This window comes from Pelodiscus sinensis, chromosome 2 (genome assembly GCF_052426305.1).
Source record: "Pelodiscus sinensis isolate ZL-2025 chromosome 2, ASM5242630v1, whole genome shotgun sequence".
Taxonomy (NCBI): Eukaryota; Metazoa; Chordata; order Testudines; family Trionychidae; genus Pelodiscus; species Pelodiscus sinensis.
This window is the reverse complement of record NC_143053.1, coordinates 116,077,485-116,093,373: the sequence shown is the minus strand read 5'-3', so window position 1 is coordinate 116,093,373 and position 15,889 is coordinate 116,077,485. Positions and strand designations below refer to the sequence as shown.

At 42.0% G+C, this 15,889-nt stretch overlaps 1 protein-coding gene across 6 annotated transcripts in view; it reads left to right on the top strand.

Annotated features, from left to right (window-relative positions):
- Positions 1–15,889, top strand: part of FARS2 (phenylalanyl-tRNA synthetase 2, mitochondrial) — a 393,359-nt gene that overhangs the window by 354,496 nt on the left and 22,974 nt on the right. The window contains exon 8 of one of the 6 annotated variants that reach the window (XM_089776400.1): positions 6,459–7,453. The exons of the other annotated variants lie outside the window; for them this stretch is intronic. Coding sequence (XP_089632526.1) covers positions 6,459–6,573 — 115 coding nt within the window. The 3' untranslated portion in view covers positions 6,574–7,453. Of the gene's footprint in view, positions 1–6,458; positions 7,454–15,889 lie in introns of those variants that run through there. 6 annotated transcript variants of the gene reach the window in all.

The following is a 15,889-nucleotide window of genomic DNA, read 5'->3' as shown; positions in this document are numbered from 1 at the left end:
TGCCCATCCAGTTACATTGAGGTTTTTCAAGGGAAAATCCTTCCTTCCTGTACTGAAACGAATTCTGATGTGGTGGTGAAGTATTTTCGGTCTAATCCTATTTGCATTAGCAGATTCCTCATTTGAACCTTTTCCCTCATGTTCCTTCACTAGGGTTACCAGATGATTTCAAATAAATACCGGACACACTTGATCTCAGATTGGCGGGGGTAGTGGCTGGGAGGAGGTCAAGGGGAGAGGGGCTGGCAGGGGAGATTGGGGGAGGGGCGGTGGGAATGGCTGGCGGGAAGCAGGGCTGGCCAGGAGGGGGTAGGGGAGTAGGGCTGGCCAGTGGAGATCGGGCGGGTGGGGAAACCGGCCGGTAGGAAGCAGGGCTGGCCGGGAAGAGGTTAGGGGGACCGGGGCTAGTGGGGGGGGAGGGGAGAACCTGACAGCAGGGAGTGGGGCTGGCCAGGAGGAGGTCGTGGGGGGGGGGACCGGCTGGGGAGGGCAGGGCTGGCCCGGGTGCACGCAGATCCTGGGGCGCTGTCTGTCTTGTGTACGGTTGAGTCCAGCCCTGGGGATTCCATCCCACCCCACTCCTGCCCCCCTCCTCTTTGCTGTGTAGTTGCATACTGCCTGGCTGGTAGACACACTCACGCAGTGTGAGCATATCTACCAGCCAGGCAGTACGCGACTACATACTGCCTCATGATAATAATAAAACTTACTAAATTAGAAAATACCGGACACTGATATATCTGGTATTTTCTCAATTTGTTTCCTGGACAGAAAGCTCAAATACTGGACTGTCTGGTTCAAAACCCTTCACTTTATCTTTCTATGAACATTGGCTTTCTAGTTGCAATCACCCCAGCCAGTTGAGTAGTCATATACTGTTTTCCATGGAGATAACATGTTTTGAAGGTTATAGTCTAATTTCAGTCTGAACGTGATCTCAGAATTCCATGTGAACCAAGTCATCCACTTCCCTATCATCTACCTGAAGCCCCACCCCACTAGGGAGAACAGGAATCTCTACTCTCCATATGTCTGATGCGCTTTGTAGAACTATAGCCAGCCTCATTGGAATGAGGCTTAAATGTTGAATGGGAAGGCAGGCAGACTGGCCTGGTGCCTGGGCAATGTGGGATGAAGAATGGAGCCACTGACAAAGGGGTGGGTCCGGAGCAGCCAGCCCTCAGTGTTGCCCGGAGCATGCCATGTTGGCCCCTCCTAGTCCTCAGAGTTGCCTGGAGTGCGCTGCCTGGTGCTCCAGTGGCATTTTAGAGGGCCTGGAGCTCTGGCCACCACTGGCCCTGCAGTAGTAGCAGCAGCTGGGAGCCCCAGGCTGGATCCTGGGGCAACTGCCTCCTTTGCTGCCCCCTCAACACTTTTGTTGGCAGGCCTATGAATGGGTATATGTAAACTTGTAGGTGATTTCTGTTGCAAAAGAATGGAGAAGACTAGGAATATACTACCTTGCAGAATTGTGGGAAGGCACTGGAGGACTATCAGCATCCAAGTTGAGTAACCTGGGTTTCAGCCTTCATCTGTACCCAAAGTGAGCAGATTCCAGCCCAAAATAAAACAGAGCTCAAGCACAAGGGTACATCCCCCAGCAATCGAGACCATCATCAAAGCTCCTCCGTCACTGGGGCTGTGTCTAGACTACAGCCGCGTTCTTTTGAAATTAAATTGAAAGAACATGGCTTTTCTTTCGACAGCGGTACTCCTCATTTCACGAGGAGGAATGCCTTTTTTTGAAAGTGCTCTTTCGAATAAAGGCATTCTTGAATGCAAACAGGGCTTTTTCGAAAGAGAGCATCCAGACTGCCTGGGTGCTCTCTTTCGAAAAAGCGGCTCACTTTTTCGAAAGAAGAGTTTGCAGTCTAGACGCTCTCTTTCGAAAGAGGCTTTTTCGAAAGATTCTTTTGAAAAAACCTCTTTCGAAAGAGGATTGTAGTCTAGACGTACCCTGAGTCAAATATTTTTATGTTTGGATAGTTGGAGGATTTGGCTAAAATGAGGTTAGAGCCTGAGTTAATGCTGCAGTAAAGACACACCATCAGAGGTGCTGCTAACTCACTCCAGGTATGTCTACACTGCACATTTACCTTGGGCTCTTATCCAGATTGTGTTTAGAGGTGCTTTAAAAGGTGACCCAGCTGGAAGGGGGTAGATTAGAGCCCAGGCTCTACCTTAACTCAAGTTGGAACTTATCCATGTTGCAGAGAGAACACAGGGCTAATCACTCGAGTGCTGATAGTCCTGTAATACCCTTGCTAGAGTGCCCCTCACAAGGACAGAAAAGTTCTCCCACATTTGAGTGGGAAGGAATCTTTGGCTATCTCAGCACAAAGAACCAGGCAATATGTCCTCAAACACAGGAGAGAGCAGAATCAACAAAAATATTATCATGTTTTATTTGTATTATCAGTTTTGCTACAAGAATGCTAGCACCCCAGGTGTGAATCACTCAAATTAATAGTGCAATGTAGGCATAGCCTGTCTTCCTCCCCCCCCACTGTAACCGTACCGGACTCAAACTGGTGTAACAGAATGACACGGATGCCCGAAGGAGGATTTACCAGACTTTTATTAATCAGCGCTGATGGTCATCCCCTTGAGCTTTACAGCAAAAAATAGCAAGGAGCGACCCCGTGCCGCTCTGTGCATAGCCTTTTATCGGATACATGAATAACAGTTTGATTGGCTTTTACATTTCATTGGTTAAAGCACAGCAATACATTATTTCTAACGTTCACGACTGACATTCCAGTAATTGGGGAGGGGTACTCTTATCTTATGCCTATGTGCGGTTTTACTCTGCCTGCTTGTGCCTGTCACAAATTAGAAAATGTGAAATACAGCTTCATTCTTGCTCACAAGCTAGTGGGCCCCTAATTACTGTTAGGCTAGTTCCTTATCTTTTTCGAGCAAGGGGCAAATTCCACTACACCACCACCCCCCACCCCAACACACACACCTTCAAAGATGGAGAGGAATGGGCAAAATCTTGCCACAACTGATCTAGCACACTGGGGGTAGCATACGGGCATAGGTCAACAACAAGGGAGCTGCAAAGAAGCAACAGTTTCTTTTCTGTGCTGCAGCGTTCCCTGTAAGCTGTGCACTTGTGTGGCCACTCAACAGAGATTCCAATGCCACCTGGCAGATTAGCAGAGCACCCACAGCGAGGTGTTTGGTTTCTACTGGTGGTGCATATCCATACACCTCTCGGTGCATGTAAAATAAATTCTGCACCTGGATGGAAAAAATCTGCACATGGATGGAAAAGTTTAAAGGGAACATTGCTGTGCAAATCCTGGGACAGCACAGCAGTCTGCCACTCTTTCATCTGCTAGTAAGTGCCACATCCCAGGGACACATTGTAGTCCTGTTGTTTGCTCAGGTGAGTGGTGGTTTGGTGATTTCTGCATTTCTAACAAGAAACACGTCTGTAAAAGGCTCCCTGAGGACTCCGTCTCTCATGCTTTCAAGTAAATGAACTGTCAAATCATCCACAAACCTCTACTCATGTTAGCCAGTGATTTTGTAATTATAAGAGGAACGGTAGCAGTTTTGCTTCCAGAATGTCTGTTCTAAGGTGCGCTGATTCATCCATTTTATCATCAGTCCATTTTTGTTAATCCCAAATTTTAGAGGTATTTCAGAGAGTGAACAAAACATTCTAAGAGGGGATGATAGCAAGGAACAAAATATGATACTGTATAAGAGATATAGTCATTGTCAGTTTTCTAAACCTGGTGTCTCATTCATAGGTGAATTCTTTCTAAGGGCAATTTTCAGATTGTATGGGTCAGGAAAAAATAAATCTGTTTCCATGTAGTTGAAAAAAGAAGCTGCATCAAGTATATTCCAATAGCACACATTGAAAATTGTTCATAGGACAAAACCTGATGTACTCACTCAATCAAAGCTATTTGACCTTGCCTTTAAGGACAGAGTAAGAATTTCAAGATTTGGCTCTAAATCTGAAACTCAAGCCAGAGGCAAATAGGTAAAAAATGTCATACTCTAAAATATAATTCACTCTTATGAGCCCTGTCTTTGAAATGGTGATTTCCTCAACTTCCACTGAAGTCTGATAACTCTCAGTAGATTGCCACATTGGGCCCTAACAGTGCAATCTTCATAGCCCTTATGAGTGCCAAGGCAGAGGCTGTGATGTCTTCTAATACAAATTCCAGATCCCCCACCTCTTTGTGGAATATCCTGCACTGAGGTCACACAGCAGCTCTTTAACTTCACTTTGGACACCATCGGTTTTGTATCACTAGTACAGGACAGTTGATTAGTACTTTATCATTTTTGCCCTTAACCTTTACAGATGTTGTCACATCAAAGGTTGCAGTTTAAAATAATAATGTTTGTCATTGGCCTGACTGCTCTACTCAGCATCATAACTGTGATAGATCAAAGTGGACAAGCTATACTTACCTGTTAAGGTTTGACAGAGGATGACAGATCAACTACATAGTCTCTTCCCTATGGTCCAATAAACTACGCATTTATCCTGCTCATAAGTTCCACAATGGACTGGAAATTGCTTTCTCTTTATTGAAATATTTTATTAAGGAAAGACTAAGTATATAACATATGACTTCAATAAATATAGTATAAAACATTTATAGACAAGATTTTACTATTCTTAGTTTTCAGGATTCACAATAGAAATTTTATTCCAGCATATACTGTTACCTCCGTACCACCCAAATTAATTTTGGAACACTGTGCAGTATAATAGTAATAATAATTATTAAATCTCATTTAGCCTTAGAAACCTGTCCTGCAAAAATGCTGTGATAGGACTGCTCACATGTATAAAGTTAGCATTAAGTGTTTGAAAGACCTTAGTTCATTCCTTAGGATCTCAAAGCTTTTTAGATGCACTAGTTTTTTAAGGCTTTTTAAGGCTTTCAGTATCTGTGTGCTGGGTGGTGGCACTGCTTCGGACAGATGTTAAGGTTGGTAAGTTCTTATAGCTGCTCAGTCCACCTGTTTTTGGTACCGTTGTCAGCTGCTTGAGTAGAGACTGCAGCTTACTGATTCAGCAGATCTTGGTATTATCATAAGAAAGCCCACAAATTTGGTTTAGTGGCAGAGGTGCTCAGCCAGGTTTATCAATGGCAAGGCATGCTTATAATGCTCCAAAGGAGTTACAGGTACACTAACACATGTATGCCCATGACAATGGTGTCCTCTTGGCAAGTACAAAGAGGTCCCTCCTATGACTTCTCCTTTGATACAAAGAAGTTACATATGACACTCATATGACACAGTGTTAAGACACCCTTCTACCTTGAGCCTGCTAGTTCAAACAAAACATCTTTGTCTATTTTCCTATCGTCCATTCCTTTTCTTTACAGGGACTCAGTGTGTTCTTATACCATCTCTTAGAAATGTATTTATGTAGTTACTTGAGAGATCTCTGTGTTCCTGTACCATTTTCTGCAGTCAGGAACGTGCTTATTCCATGGTAGCTAGTATGTGGTGTATTGCTATTTTGTCAAGACTGGGCCTACTCTGGTTCACAGCCTTTGGTTCATACTGTTACTTATGCTTACGGCTCCAGCAAGGCATCCAATTGGATAATAAGTACCTTTATCCCCACTGAGTCACAGGGAGATAAAGTTACGTGTTCAAGATGATTCAACCAGTATTTATGAGCAATAGACTTCCAAATTTCTAGGTGTGAACTCAGTGCTTAAATTTCCCAGAGCCTCCACTGTACCGTACTACCCCCATGCCATTTAGGACTCCGGGTTTCAGCTGCTTAGTGGGGGGTGGGGGAGTCTTAGGGCTTCAGCTCTGCTGAGCACACCAGGGCTCATGGGTCTGAATATATTATCAGACCTCTGCTCCAGAGAGCTCTGGCTGGTAAGCCCTGCCTGTCCTTTAACCTCTAAACCATGTGTTTCTTTCTCTGACACAGCTACTATAGCAAGACACGGGTACCCTTGAGCGGGGACTAGCATGTTGGGCTACCAGGCCATAAAGCTGTCCTTAGCACCTACACTCTTTAAAACTGTGTGGGTGTATGTTATGCATTTATATGCTGGTCTTGAGAAATGGAGTGATATTGCATCCAGTGGAATAGAAGGGTTCCACTGTAGCAAAGTAAGACCTCAGGAAAAGATGTATAGAATGTTTAATTTAAAATTATTACTTTGCTATGAAATTCTATAGGATTGTATTTAAAAATACTTATACAAAAAGAGAGAATTCTCTGTTAAATTCTATGTAACTGCTATAGAATCATTTTCAGTTGCTATAACTTCTATAAGGAAAGACTACAGTAGTAGTCCCTTGTGCTTATGAAGTAGCAACGGCTTCCAGATAAGAGTCTGCAATGTGCCGCTTCAGGTAACTGCATTGTAACTTTGTAGGTGATATTCTGAAACAGGGCAATGAGGTCTAGAGAAGACTCAAGGCTGAACCTTGTTCTTTGGCAGGCTGAACTGCATCATAAAGGCTAAGATTCCTCTTTCTAAAAAATCTGACAACTGCGACCTGCCAGAAATGAAATATGGATCAGAAATCCGGGCACTCACCCAGAAGAGGGAATAGACACTAAAAGCCAACCTGCAAAACATGAAAAGACTGTGAAGAGAAGAAACAATTGGAGCAAAGAGCAACCGAAATGAAGGGCATTTTTAGGACTGTGAAAAACTTAGAGGCAACTTGCTGGCCAGATCTCAAAAGGAGTAGATGTAAATTAGAGAAAAAAAAATCTTATGACTATAGAGCGGTCTCCATCCTTCTTGCTAGTGAATGCATTCATTTATTGTTAGGAATTCATGTTATTTTCATACAACATATGATTGTAGAGTAAAATATACTTCCTAGTAATTGGACAACACTTCTGATGGTATAGAAATCTGTGTGAGCTGCCAGCTTTGAACATGGAGCACTGCAGTGAATAAGAGTTGCTAGGATTGAAGACAGATTCAAAGTAGTGATCTCTGTTTAGGTACTTACATGGCTCCCATCTCACAGTAGGATCTGAATATCTCCTTGGACTCCTTAAAAACATATGCATGTCATTGAATGCAACATCTAAGGGCTACTTAATATTAATCTCAGAGAAAAGCCAAAAATGTTATTGGGAGCTCTGCCTTTGTAATAAGATGTAGCTGTGTTTTCCATGAAGCGTTTGCCTTTTGCCAAATAGAGACCAAAGTTTCTTTGGCCAGTTTCTGCAGTCTTTGCATGAGTCCTTTGACTTGCATCTGTTACTCCCTTATGCAATGCTAATGGAAATAAATCAAACACACAGCAATCAAGTAAACATTCTGTAGATCTACTAATGAGAAAAGCAGAATGTGATGGATGGGAACGGTATTACTCTTTTCTAGACATCCCAGCACTCAGTAACTAAAGTGTTAACCCCCAGAAGTGCTGTCAGGGAGCCAGGAGAGCCAATGGGAAGAGAGGGAAAGATTTTTGAAGTTTTGCCTGTTTCAGTTTTCCCTTTGGCTATGTCTACATTGGCCCCTATTCCGTAATAGGGATGCTAATGTAGCACTTGGGAATAGGCAAATCCGCGGGGGATTTAAATATCCCCCGCGGGATTTGCATTTTCATGGCTGCCGCTTTTTTCTGGCTTGTAGATAAGCCGGAGAAAAGCGCCAGTCTGGACGCTTGAAAGTAGGAATAAGAGATCTTCCGGAAAAGAGCTTATTTTCCGGAGGATCGCGTCCAGACTGGCGCTTTTCTCCGGCTTATCTACAAGCCGGAAAAAAGCGGCAGCCATGAAAATGCAAATCCCGCGGGGGATATTTAAATCCCCCGCGGATTTGCCTATTCCCAAGTGCTACATTAGCATCCCTATTACGGAATAGGGGCCAATGTAGACGTAGCCTACGGGTACATCTATACTGCAACACTATTTCAAAATAACTAGTGCTATTCCAAAATAACTTAGTCCATATCTACACAGCAGGCAAAATAATGTCAAAATACTGTTAAGCTGAAGGACTTCTTACTCCGACTCCTGTAACCCTCATTATAGGACGAATAAGGGAATTTGGAGGAAGAGTGTTCTATTTCGAAATAAGTGCTGTGTAGATACTGCCTGTTTTGAAAGAAACTATTTCAAAATAAGCTACGCAATGGCGTAGCTCAATTTGCATAGCTTATTTCAAGTTAAGCCTTGCAGTGTAGATGCACCCTTTGTGTGTGAATTTAGAGGAGGGGGGAGAGATGGACTGAACCAGGAATAAAGGCATGGATTTTTTAGCAATATCTATACCTAAGGAAAGACCAAACCCTGGAACTAAGTATATATTAAGTGAACAGAGAATGTTTAGTTAGATGTGATCAGGTTATTTTCTTTGTTTTTAATTTGTTTAAACTCCTCTGTACTAGCCCCCACTCCCAAATGCTATAACTGAAACTAAATCCCAGGGTAGCAATTTTTCTTAGTTACTCTGTAATACCTAGCAACCAAGTATTCTTTACCAAATATATCTTCTTTGTTTTGTTAATAAAATCATCTTTTTAAGACTATAATTTAATTCCTATGTCCTAGAAGGCAGCAGGGTCCTGTGTTCATGTGCCTCCACTGAAGGTCAGCTATTAGATCACAGTTTGTTTTCAGGCTCTCTACTAAGGGAGTGTTAAGAGCTTGGGGTTACCCCACAGGGAAAAGTTCCCAAGTGCTTCCTCTTGCCTAAAAGGAGGTTTTGCATTTGGATGGTGACAGTGTATCATTCAAGGTCAGGAAGTCTGTGACCCTGAGGAGTTTTTTAAACAGAAGCCCGTAGTGGCAAGGTATTTTAAGGTCTCTACCTTCTGCACTCTAAGTGCATGAGAGAGGAACAGCCTTGACAAAGAATTACAGCTGTTGTCATTAAAAAGCCAATATTTACCCATAATGATACTGCAGCTGTTATCCATCACAGGCTTGCCATTGCTATGGCTTATGAGGTACCACTCTAATAGTAAGCATCAGCCTTTTCCACTTATTACCATACAAGGACATCTGTAAAGGAAACACTCCTTTTATATGAACTACACTATATGCTATGAAGACATTACATTCCATTTTACTAGAAAATTTATAAAGAAGGGTATTTATTAGTGAAATACCCATTTTCTCCTTGCCCGGTTGGTCGATTTGTCCATTTTCTGACATTTTATAAAAAAATGAAGCCGTGCATTTCCTCCTTCACGCTAGGAGGGATGAGTGAGCTGCTGTTACTGCTCCTTATACAGTATATCTGCTTTTTGGCTGCTGTACTCCACTGACAGTTGAGTTGACACTTGAGACTATGCAGGATTCACTGGCGCTGTGACTTAAGAACCTTGGCATAACTGTTTGGAGGGATCTGCCCCCTCCCTCAAGGACACTAAGTGTGCTAGACTTTAGATCAATGGCAGGGTGATTCAGCACAGTCACTGATTATTCTGGATAAATTTGGTGCCGAGGCATAGGAGCTGGAAATCATAAAGGGGGATACTCCTTGATCTCTCTCCATTTTTAAGATGGTTGGTTTGTCAAAGAACACAAGTCACCTTTGAAACTTTTATTTTAAATATAAATGTGATATTTCTCCCACTAATCACCCTTCCACCAGGTGAGAGATAATAGAGTTCTCAGACTAATTCAGCCTTGAGCTTTTACCTGAGCAGTGGTTCCTGAATGAATTATATACATGCTGGTGGTTTTGTAATTTAGGCTCTTTTTACATTAAAAGCTGAGCTCATTTATCATCTCAGTTTGATTGCAAAACTGTCCTAAGAGGTGAAAGAAAAGTGATTTATATTTAGTGCCCAGCATGCCTCGCCCCATCTTCATTTTACACTGAGATGGTGTCATACCAGAAATATCCGTGCAATGAAACTGCTTTGTTTTTCTCCAAACATTAAAAATCCATGCTAATATCATGCCTATGAAATCTGAATCACAGTACATCTGTAATTAAAAGATAAATGGCAAAATAATGTCATTGTGGATTCTTTATAATTGCAATGAATTAATTTTTAATTATTCATTTTTATTCTTGAAAGCCCATATATATGCATGCTCATTTCCTTTTACATTTTAATCACACGAAAAACACTGTCTCTAGAAATATGGATTTCATATTCTATTCAGAGCAACCTAGTGTTATAGTATAATGACTATACAACTCACTGAATCCAATTAGCAGCATACTAGATCCTTATTCAAAATATCCTATAGTAGAGTTTCACAGTAGCCTCATTTAGATTATTTCACTATTCACACTCACAATCTACCTGTATATTAAAGAGCAGCCATTGCATTATATCACCAAAGGACTGATTAACAGTGTAGCTTTTTATTAGGAAGGCTTCTCTTTGTCTCTCTCTCCATGGCCACTCCACTTAATACCTGAAAACCAAACAGTCAGCTGAGGTCAGTGTTTCAAGACATGGGAGAGTAGTTAAAAGCAATGATCTGGAAGAGATTCATTTTTAATGGAAGTAATTTCTTATGCATTGCTGCTATATTCAATTAAATACTGAAAGAGAGAGCTTTGCAGTTGCAGATCCTGAAAAGATATATCTACATTACAGATAAAATTGGAGATCTTCACTCACATAGAATGAAATTCACGCCAGTGCATAGGCCCATATACGTATCACTTAAGGCCCACTTAAGCGCTTGACATAAGTCTTAAGAGATAGGTAGAAACTAGCATGAACCTCTTCCCCGTTATGAATTTCATTTTTGATAGCTTAGGCCAACCAATAGCTATTTTATCTCCTTGTCCCTGTCTATGCCCAATTACACACATTTGTTAATTTTCCAACCAAGCATGTGTATCATCATTTTATAGAAATAGGATTTGACTAGTTGCTTCTGCTGATTAATTTTAGAAACATTCCCATCGGGGGAGTCCTCATTCTTGTTTTGAGTACAGTCAACCAGCTCCTCAGCTGATGTAAACAGATACAGCTCTATTAAATTCAGTAGAAACAGATCAGTTTACACTAGGATTGCCAGATGGTTTAACCAAAAATACCGAACACCTCCCCTTCGCCCCCAAAAAAACCCACCAGGGAACAATTTTTGTTGAGAAAAAAAAGGGATGAGACAGCATGGCCCCTTTAAGAAATGCCTTTAAGGTTTTTTGGCCTAACAGCTGCTGGCAGTCATCCACCATCTTGTCTTCCTGCTCCGGGCCTGACAGCTCCCCTGAAGAACCAGGTAAGAACCCAGGATTTTCGCCTCCTGGCCAGGAAAAAAATCAGAAAATACCGGACATTTTAGGTATCGGTATTTTCTGAATTTTTTACCATACAGGAGGCAAAAATACCGGACTGTCCGGATCAATACTGGACACCTGGCAACCCTAGTTTACACAAGCTATGATTTGGGGTCATAAGGTTGTTTTTCTTAGACCTTGTTTTAAACTTTCTGATTTTTCTGTCTGTAAACTTTTTGAACAATGAGACTTGTATTTACTTCTGGTGTGAGTTTAGTCAATTGTTGGCATGGGTCTGTCAGCAAGTAACCGCTGTGACAACCAGTTTGAGAGTAAATGAAAATGAATGTAGCTCAACAAAAAAACAAAAATCCAAACACTGTGAAGTTAGGACAGTTTGCATCTGGATCTAGACTTCGTCACTGGCCTCTGAGGGAACGTCTACACTCCAGAGGAAGATTGAAGCTGCCGCTGTCGATCTTCCAGGATTTGAATTAGAAGACCAGTGAAGATAGCTTATTCGAGGTGAGAGGGGCACTCCAGTTGATGCTGGTAATCCTGCTTCCACAAGGAGTAAGAGAAGTCAAAGGAAGCATGTTCTTCCTTTGACTTCCTGCAGCGTAGACAGCACCAAAAGTTGAGTTAAGCTATTTCAACTTCATCTGTGCAATTAACTTAGCAAAAGTGGCATATCTTAATTCTACTTTTGTCCTGTAGTTTAGCCATACCCTGAATTTGATTCTGATCACACACTGGTCTCACTCTTTTGATTCAGATGGTGTTTTTGTGATTTATGCTGAGTCATAGAATCACAGAGGGTGTGTCTAGACTACATGCCTCCTTCGACGGAGGCATGTAGATTAGCCAGATCGGAAGAGGGAAATGAAGCCGCGATTAAAATAATCGCGGCTTCATTTAAATTTAAATGGCTGCCCCGATCTGCCGATCAGCTGTTTGTCGGCAGATTGGGGGAGTCTGGACGCGATGCCCCGACAAAGAAGCCTTTCTTCATCGACACAGGTAAACCTGGTTTCACGAGGCTTACCTGTGTCGATGAAGAAAGGCTACTTTGTCGGGGCATCGCGTCCAGACTCCCCCGATCTGCCGACAAACAGCTGATCGGCAGATCGGGGCAGCCATTTAAATTTAAATGAAGCCACGATTATTTTAATCGCGGCTTCATTTCCCTCTTCCGATCTGGCTAATCTACATGCCTCCGTCGAAGGAGGCATGTAGTCTAGACACACCCAGAGTTATAGAGCCTCAGGAGGTCATCAAAGAAGGAACCTCAGGAAGAGACCAAGGAAATCATCAAGTCAAGTCCCCTGCTCAAAGCAGAACCAATCCCAATGAAATCAACCCAGCCAGCGCTTTGTCAGGCCGAGACTTGAAAACTTTTAGGGATGGAGATTCCACCACCTCCCTAAGTAACCCATTCCAGTATTTCACCACCCTCCTAGTGAAATAGTTTTTCCTAATTTCCAACCTACACCTCCCCCACTGTAACTTGAGACCATTGCTCCTTGTTCTGCCATCTGCCACTACTGAAAACAGCCTCTCTCCATCCTCTTTGGAACCCGAATTTACAGTGATAAAATCAAAATCAAGACCTGTATCTCTAAAGTGAGATAAATCAACTCCTTTCTCCTCCAGTCAAAAAATGTCCCAAATTTGGGAAAGTTCAGATCCAGTTTAGCATTTTGTGATTATGACCCATATCTAACTTAAAGGAATGCCAGCTAAATTTTTCCTTAATGAGCCTATCACTAGCCTCAAATTTCCTCTTCAGTTCCCACAAAGCTCATGCAAATGTACCCTTAACCCCACAAACTGGTCTTTCTAGTTTGGCAGTAAGTGTGTAGCACAAAATTCTATACTGAGGAAAAGTAGAGGACAAACTATCTTCTTCTTCATGTCATAGTGCATCACTTTTCATGGTAATCTCACTTTCAGAGATCCTGGTATGTGAGGCCAAACATAATAACCTGCAAGATGCTTCATCTAGTACATGATGAATGTCAAGTTCTTTCCATAATTCTCTGCTAGGAGTTAACTAATCACACAGCAAAGCTTGAGGTGGGTTGGGGGTTCTTTGTTTTTTTAATGGAGAAAATGCATTTCCTGGGACTGTATTTAATAGTCTTCCTTGATCCATTCCCCAGTTTGAGGAACAATATACTTCACCTCCCTCAAATCATTGAGTTTATGAAGGATGACCCCGCTAAGATACTTTTTGGTACAACACAGGGCCCCATCAAAAATAGTTTATTCTGTAACTTCAATCGTCATGAAAGTACAAGAAAAAATGAATGAAGTGGCTCTCTCTCTTAGCATCTTTTATGAGAACCATTCACCCCGATTGTTACTTAACAACTGCATTTTCAGAAAACTGGGTGTAGAACAAACAAAACTCTTGTCTTGAATCCTGAGCATGTACGTGTGCACATATACATTTGCGTGATAATATAGGCACAGCCTCTCTAATTCTGCACCCACGGGACCTAACCATTGTCAAGGGAGGTCAATATAGTCTAGCAGCATTACTAACACTTCCACTGCTTACTGGGCTCTTAAAAGACATTTGGTGGTAAATTAGAGCTAAATAACGGCATAGAAGACGGAAAGCCAGGACTGGTGGCTGTAAACAAACTTTATGGGACTGCAGGAAACTTGGCCACATCCATGGTAAGTGAACATTCTGCTAACTAAAATCATGCCGGGCCAGGATGTTGCTGGATCAGAGAGTGCCAGACTAGAGAGCTTCAATCTGTATACACATATGCAGATATTTATTATTAGAATAATGCATAGAGGCCCCATTCTCTGTTATGAGAGGCCAATACAAACATAGAATGAAAGATAGTCCCTTCCTCAGAGCTATAATGTAAATACAGAAAAAGACACAGTAGGTAGGTAAAGCACAACTGAGTGGGAAAGGAGACGGCAGCATGACCCAGGAGACTGGGCACTCAGAAGTTCTGGGTTCTATTTCAAGCTTGTATGCTAACCTACAGTGTGACTTTAGGAAAGTCACTTTACCCCGTGTGCCTTTGTTTCTCAGTGTGTGAAATCCAGAGCATGATATTGACCTTTGTCAAGTGCTTTGAGATCTATATATGAAAGTCATTATAGATTGTAATACTGTGTATTATTGTCATACAGACATGCACAACAAATCATTACAGTTTTTTAATTCTGACAATTACTAAAATTAATGAGACAGAATAAGTTTTGGCAAGTAAGTGGTATGTTATGAGTGGTTGAACCAAGCGATAAATTGCATGCATTAGCCACCTTAGACCTGCACACTGCCCATTTATCTATATTCTTTTTTTTCCCCTTTGGAGCAGCTGACACCAGTTAGTTTTCCCCATCCAGTTTTCTTCATTTTATTATGAGGATCTCAGGTAGCCTACTAGGAGTGAACATAGCTGTTCGAAGTGGTTGGGGTGCACATCTGAGAATATCAATGGAAGTGAGAATTTTGGGGTGATTTAAATTTAAAAGCACCTCACCTGATTTTTAACAGATCCTCAGTTGGGATAAATTGTCATCGCTCTTGTCACTTCAGAGGAGTTAGGCCAGTTTACACCAGCTGAAGAACTGCTCTTAGGAACTGTGACATTACGTAACTGTGGATAAACAGGACATAACAGGAGGAATATTTAAGAGTAGACAGTTTTGCAGTGGTAATGACTCTAACCTACTGGCCCTGGGTCTTCCTTGCTTCTGGACTGCTTCTGAGTCATTTTCCTGAGGCATCGACTGTCAAGGAAACAGTCAGGTCCGGTTTCTTGTGACTGGCTGTGTGAAATGGAATTGTCCTCAGGAAAGGAAAATATTATAAAGGAGAGGGATTTCTGTAGTTCAAAACCAAACTTGGTTAGCTAGATCAATGGCCATTGGGAAAAAACAGTTTATTTTATGAGGAAAAGAGGGAGCTTTAAAAAATAAATCCAGTAAATAATAAATAAAGTCAGCTGAAAACGTCCCTTAATTATATTCTCACTGGAAAATTTCACACTCATTTTCACGGGAAACCCAAAAAGTAAGCTGACAAATGGAAAAAATATAAATATGAACATATTATAGACTTTCCAATAGCACTCTGAGATGTCCTTAGGGGAGCTGAGGAAATACCTTGGCTGCATAGTTCTGGATTCTTTTGAATGTTCTGTAATTTCTATATAAAAAAGGCAAAGGAATTTTTTTAACCTAAGGGAATGTCTAGTCAGGAAAAAGAAAGACCTGTGGCAGCAAGTCTCAGACCTGGGTCAGCTGACTTGGGCTTGTGGAGAATAGCAGTGTAGACATTCAGACTTGGGCTGCAGCCCTGTTCTCATGCCTGGGAAGGGGAAGGAGGAATCTTGGAGCCTGGAGTCCAGCTGGAGCCCAATTGTCAGCACTGCTATATTTATCCCCTTAATGCTAGTCCACAGCAATTGACCTGAGCTCCGAGACTTGCTGGCATTGGTCTTTTTGCTGTGTGGCTGTACCCTAAGGCTATGTCTACACTGGCGCGTTCTCACGCAAAAACTCTTTTGCGAAAGAGATCTTCTGGAAAAACTCTTCCAGAAGAGAGCATCTACACTGGCATGTGCTTTTGCGCAAGAGCATCCATGCCAGTGTAGACGTTCTCTTGCGCAAGAAAGCTCTGATGGCCATTTTAACCATAGGGCTTTCTTGCGCAAGAAATTCATGTTGCCTGT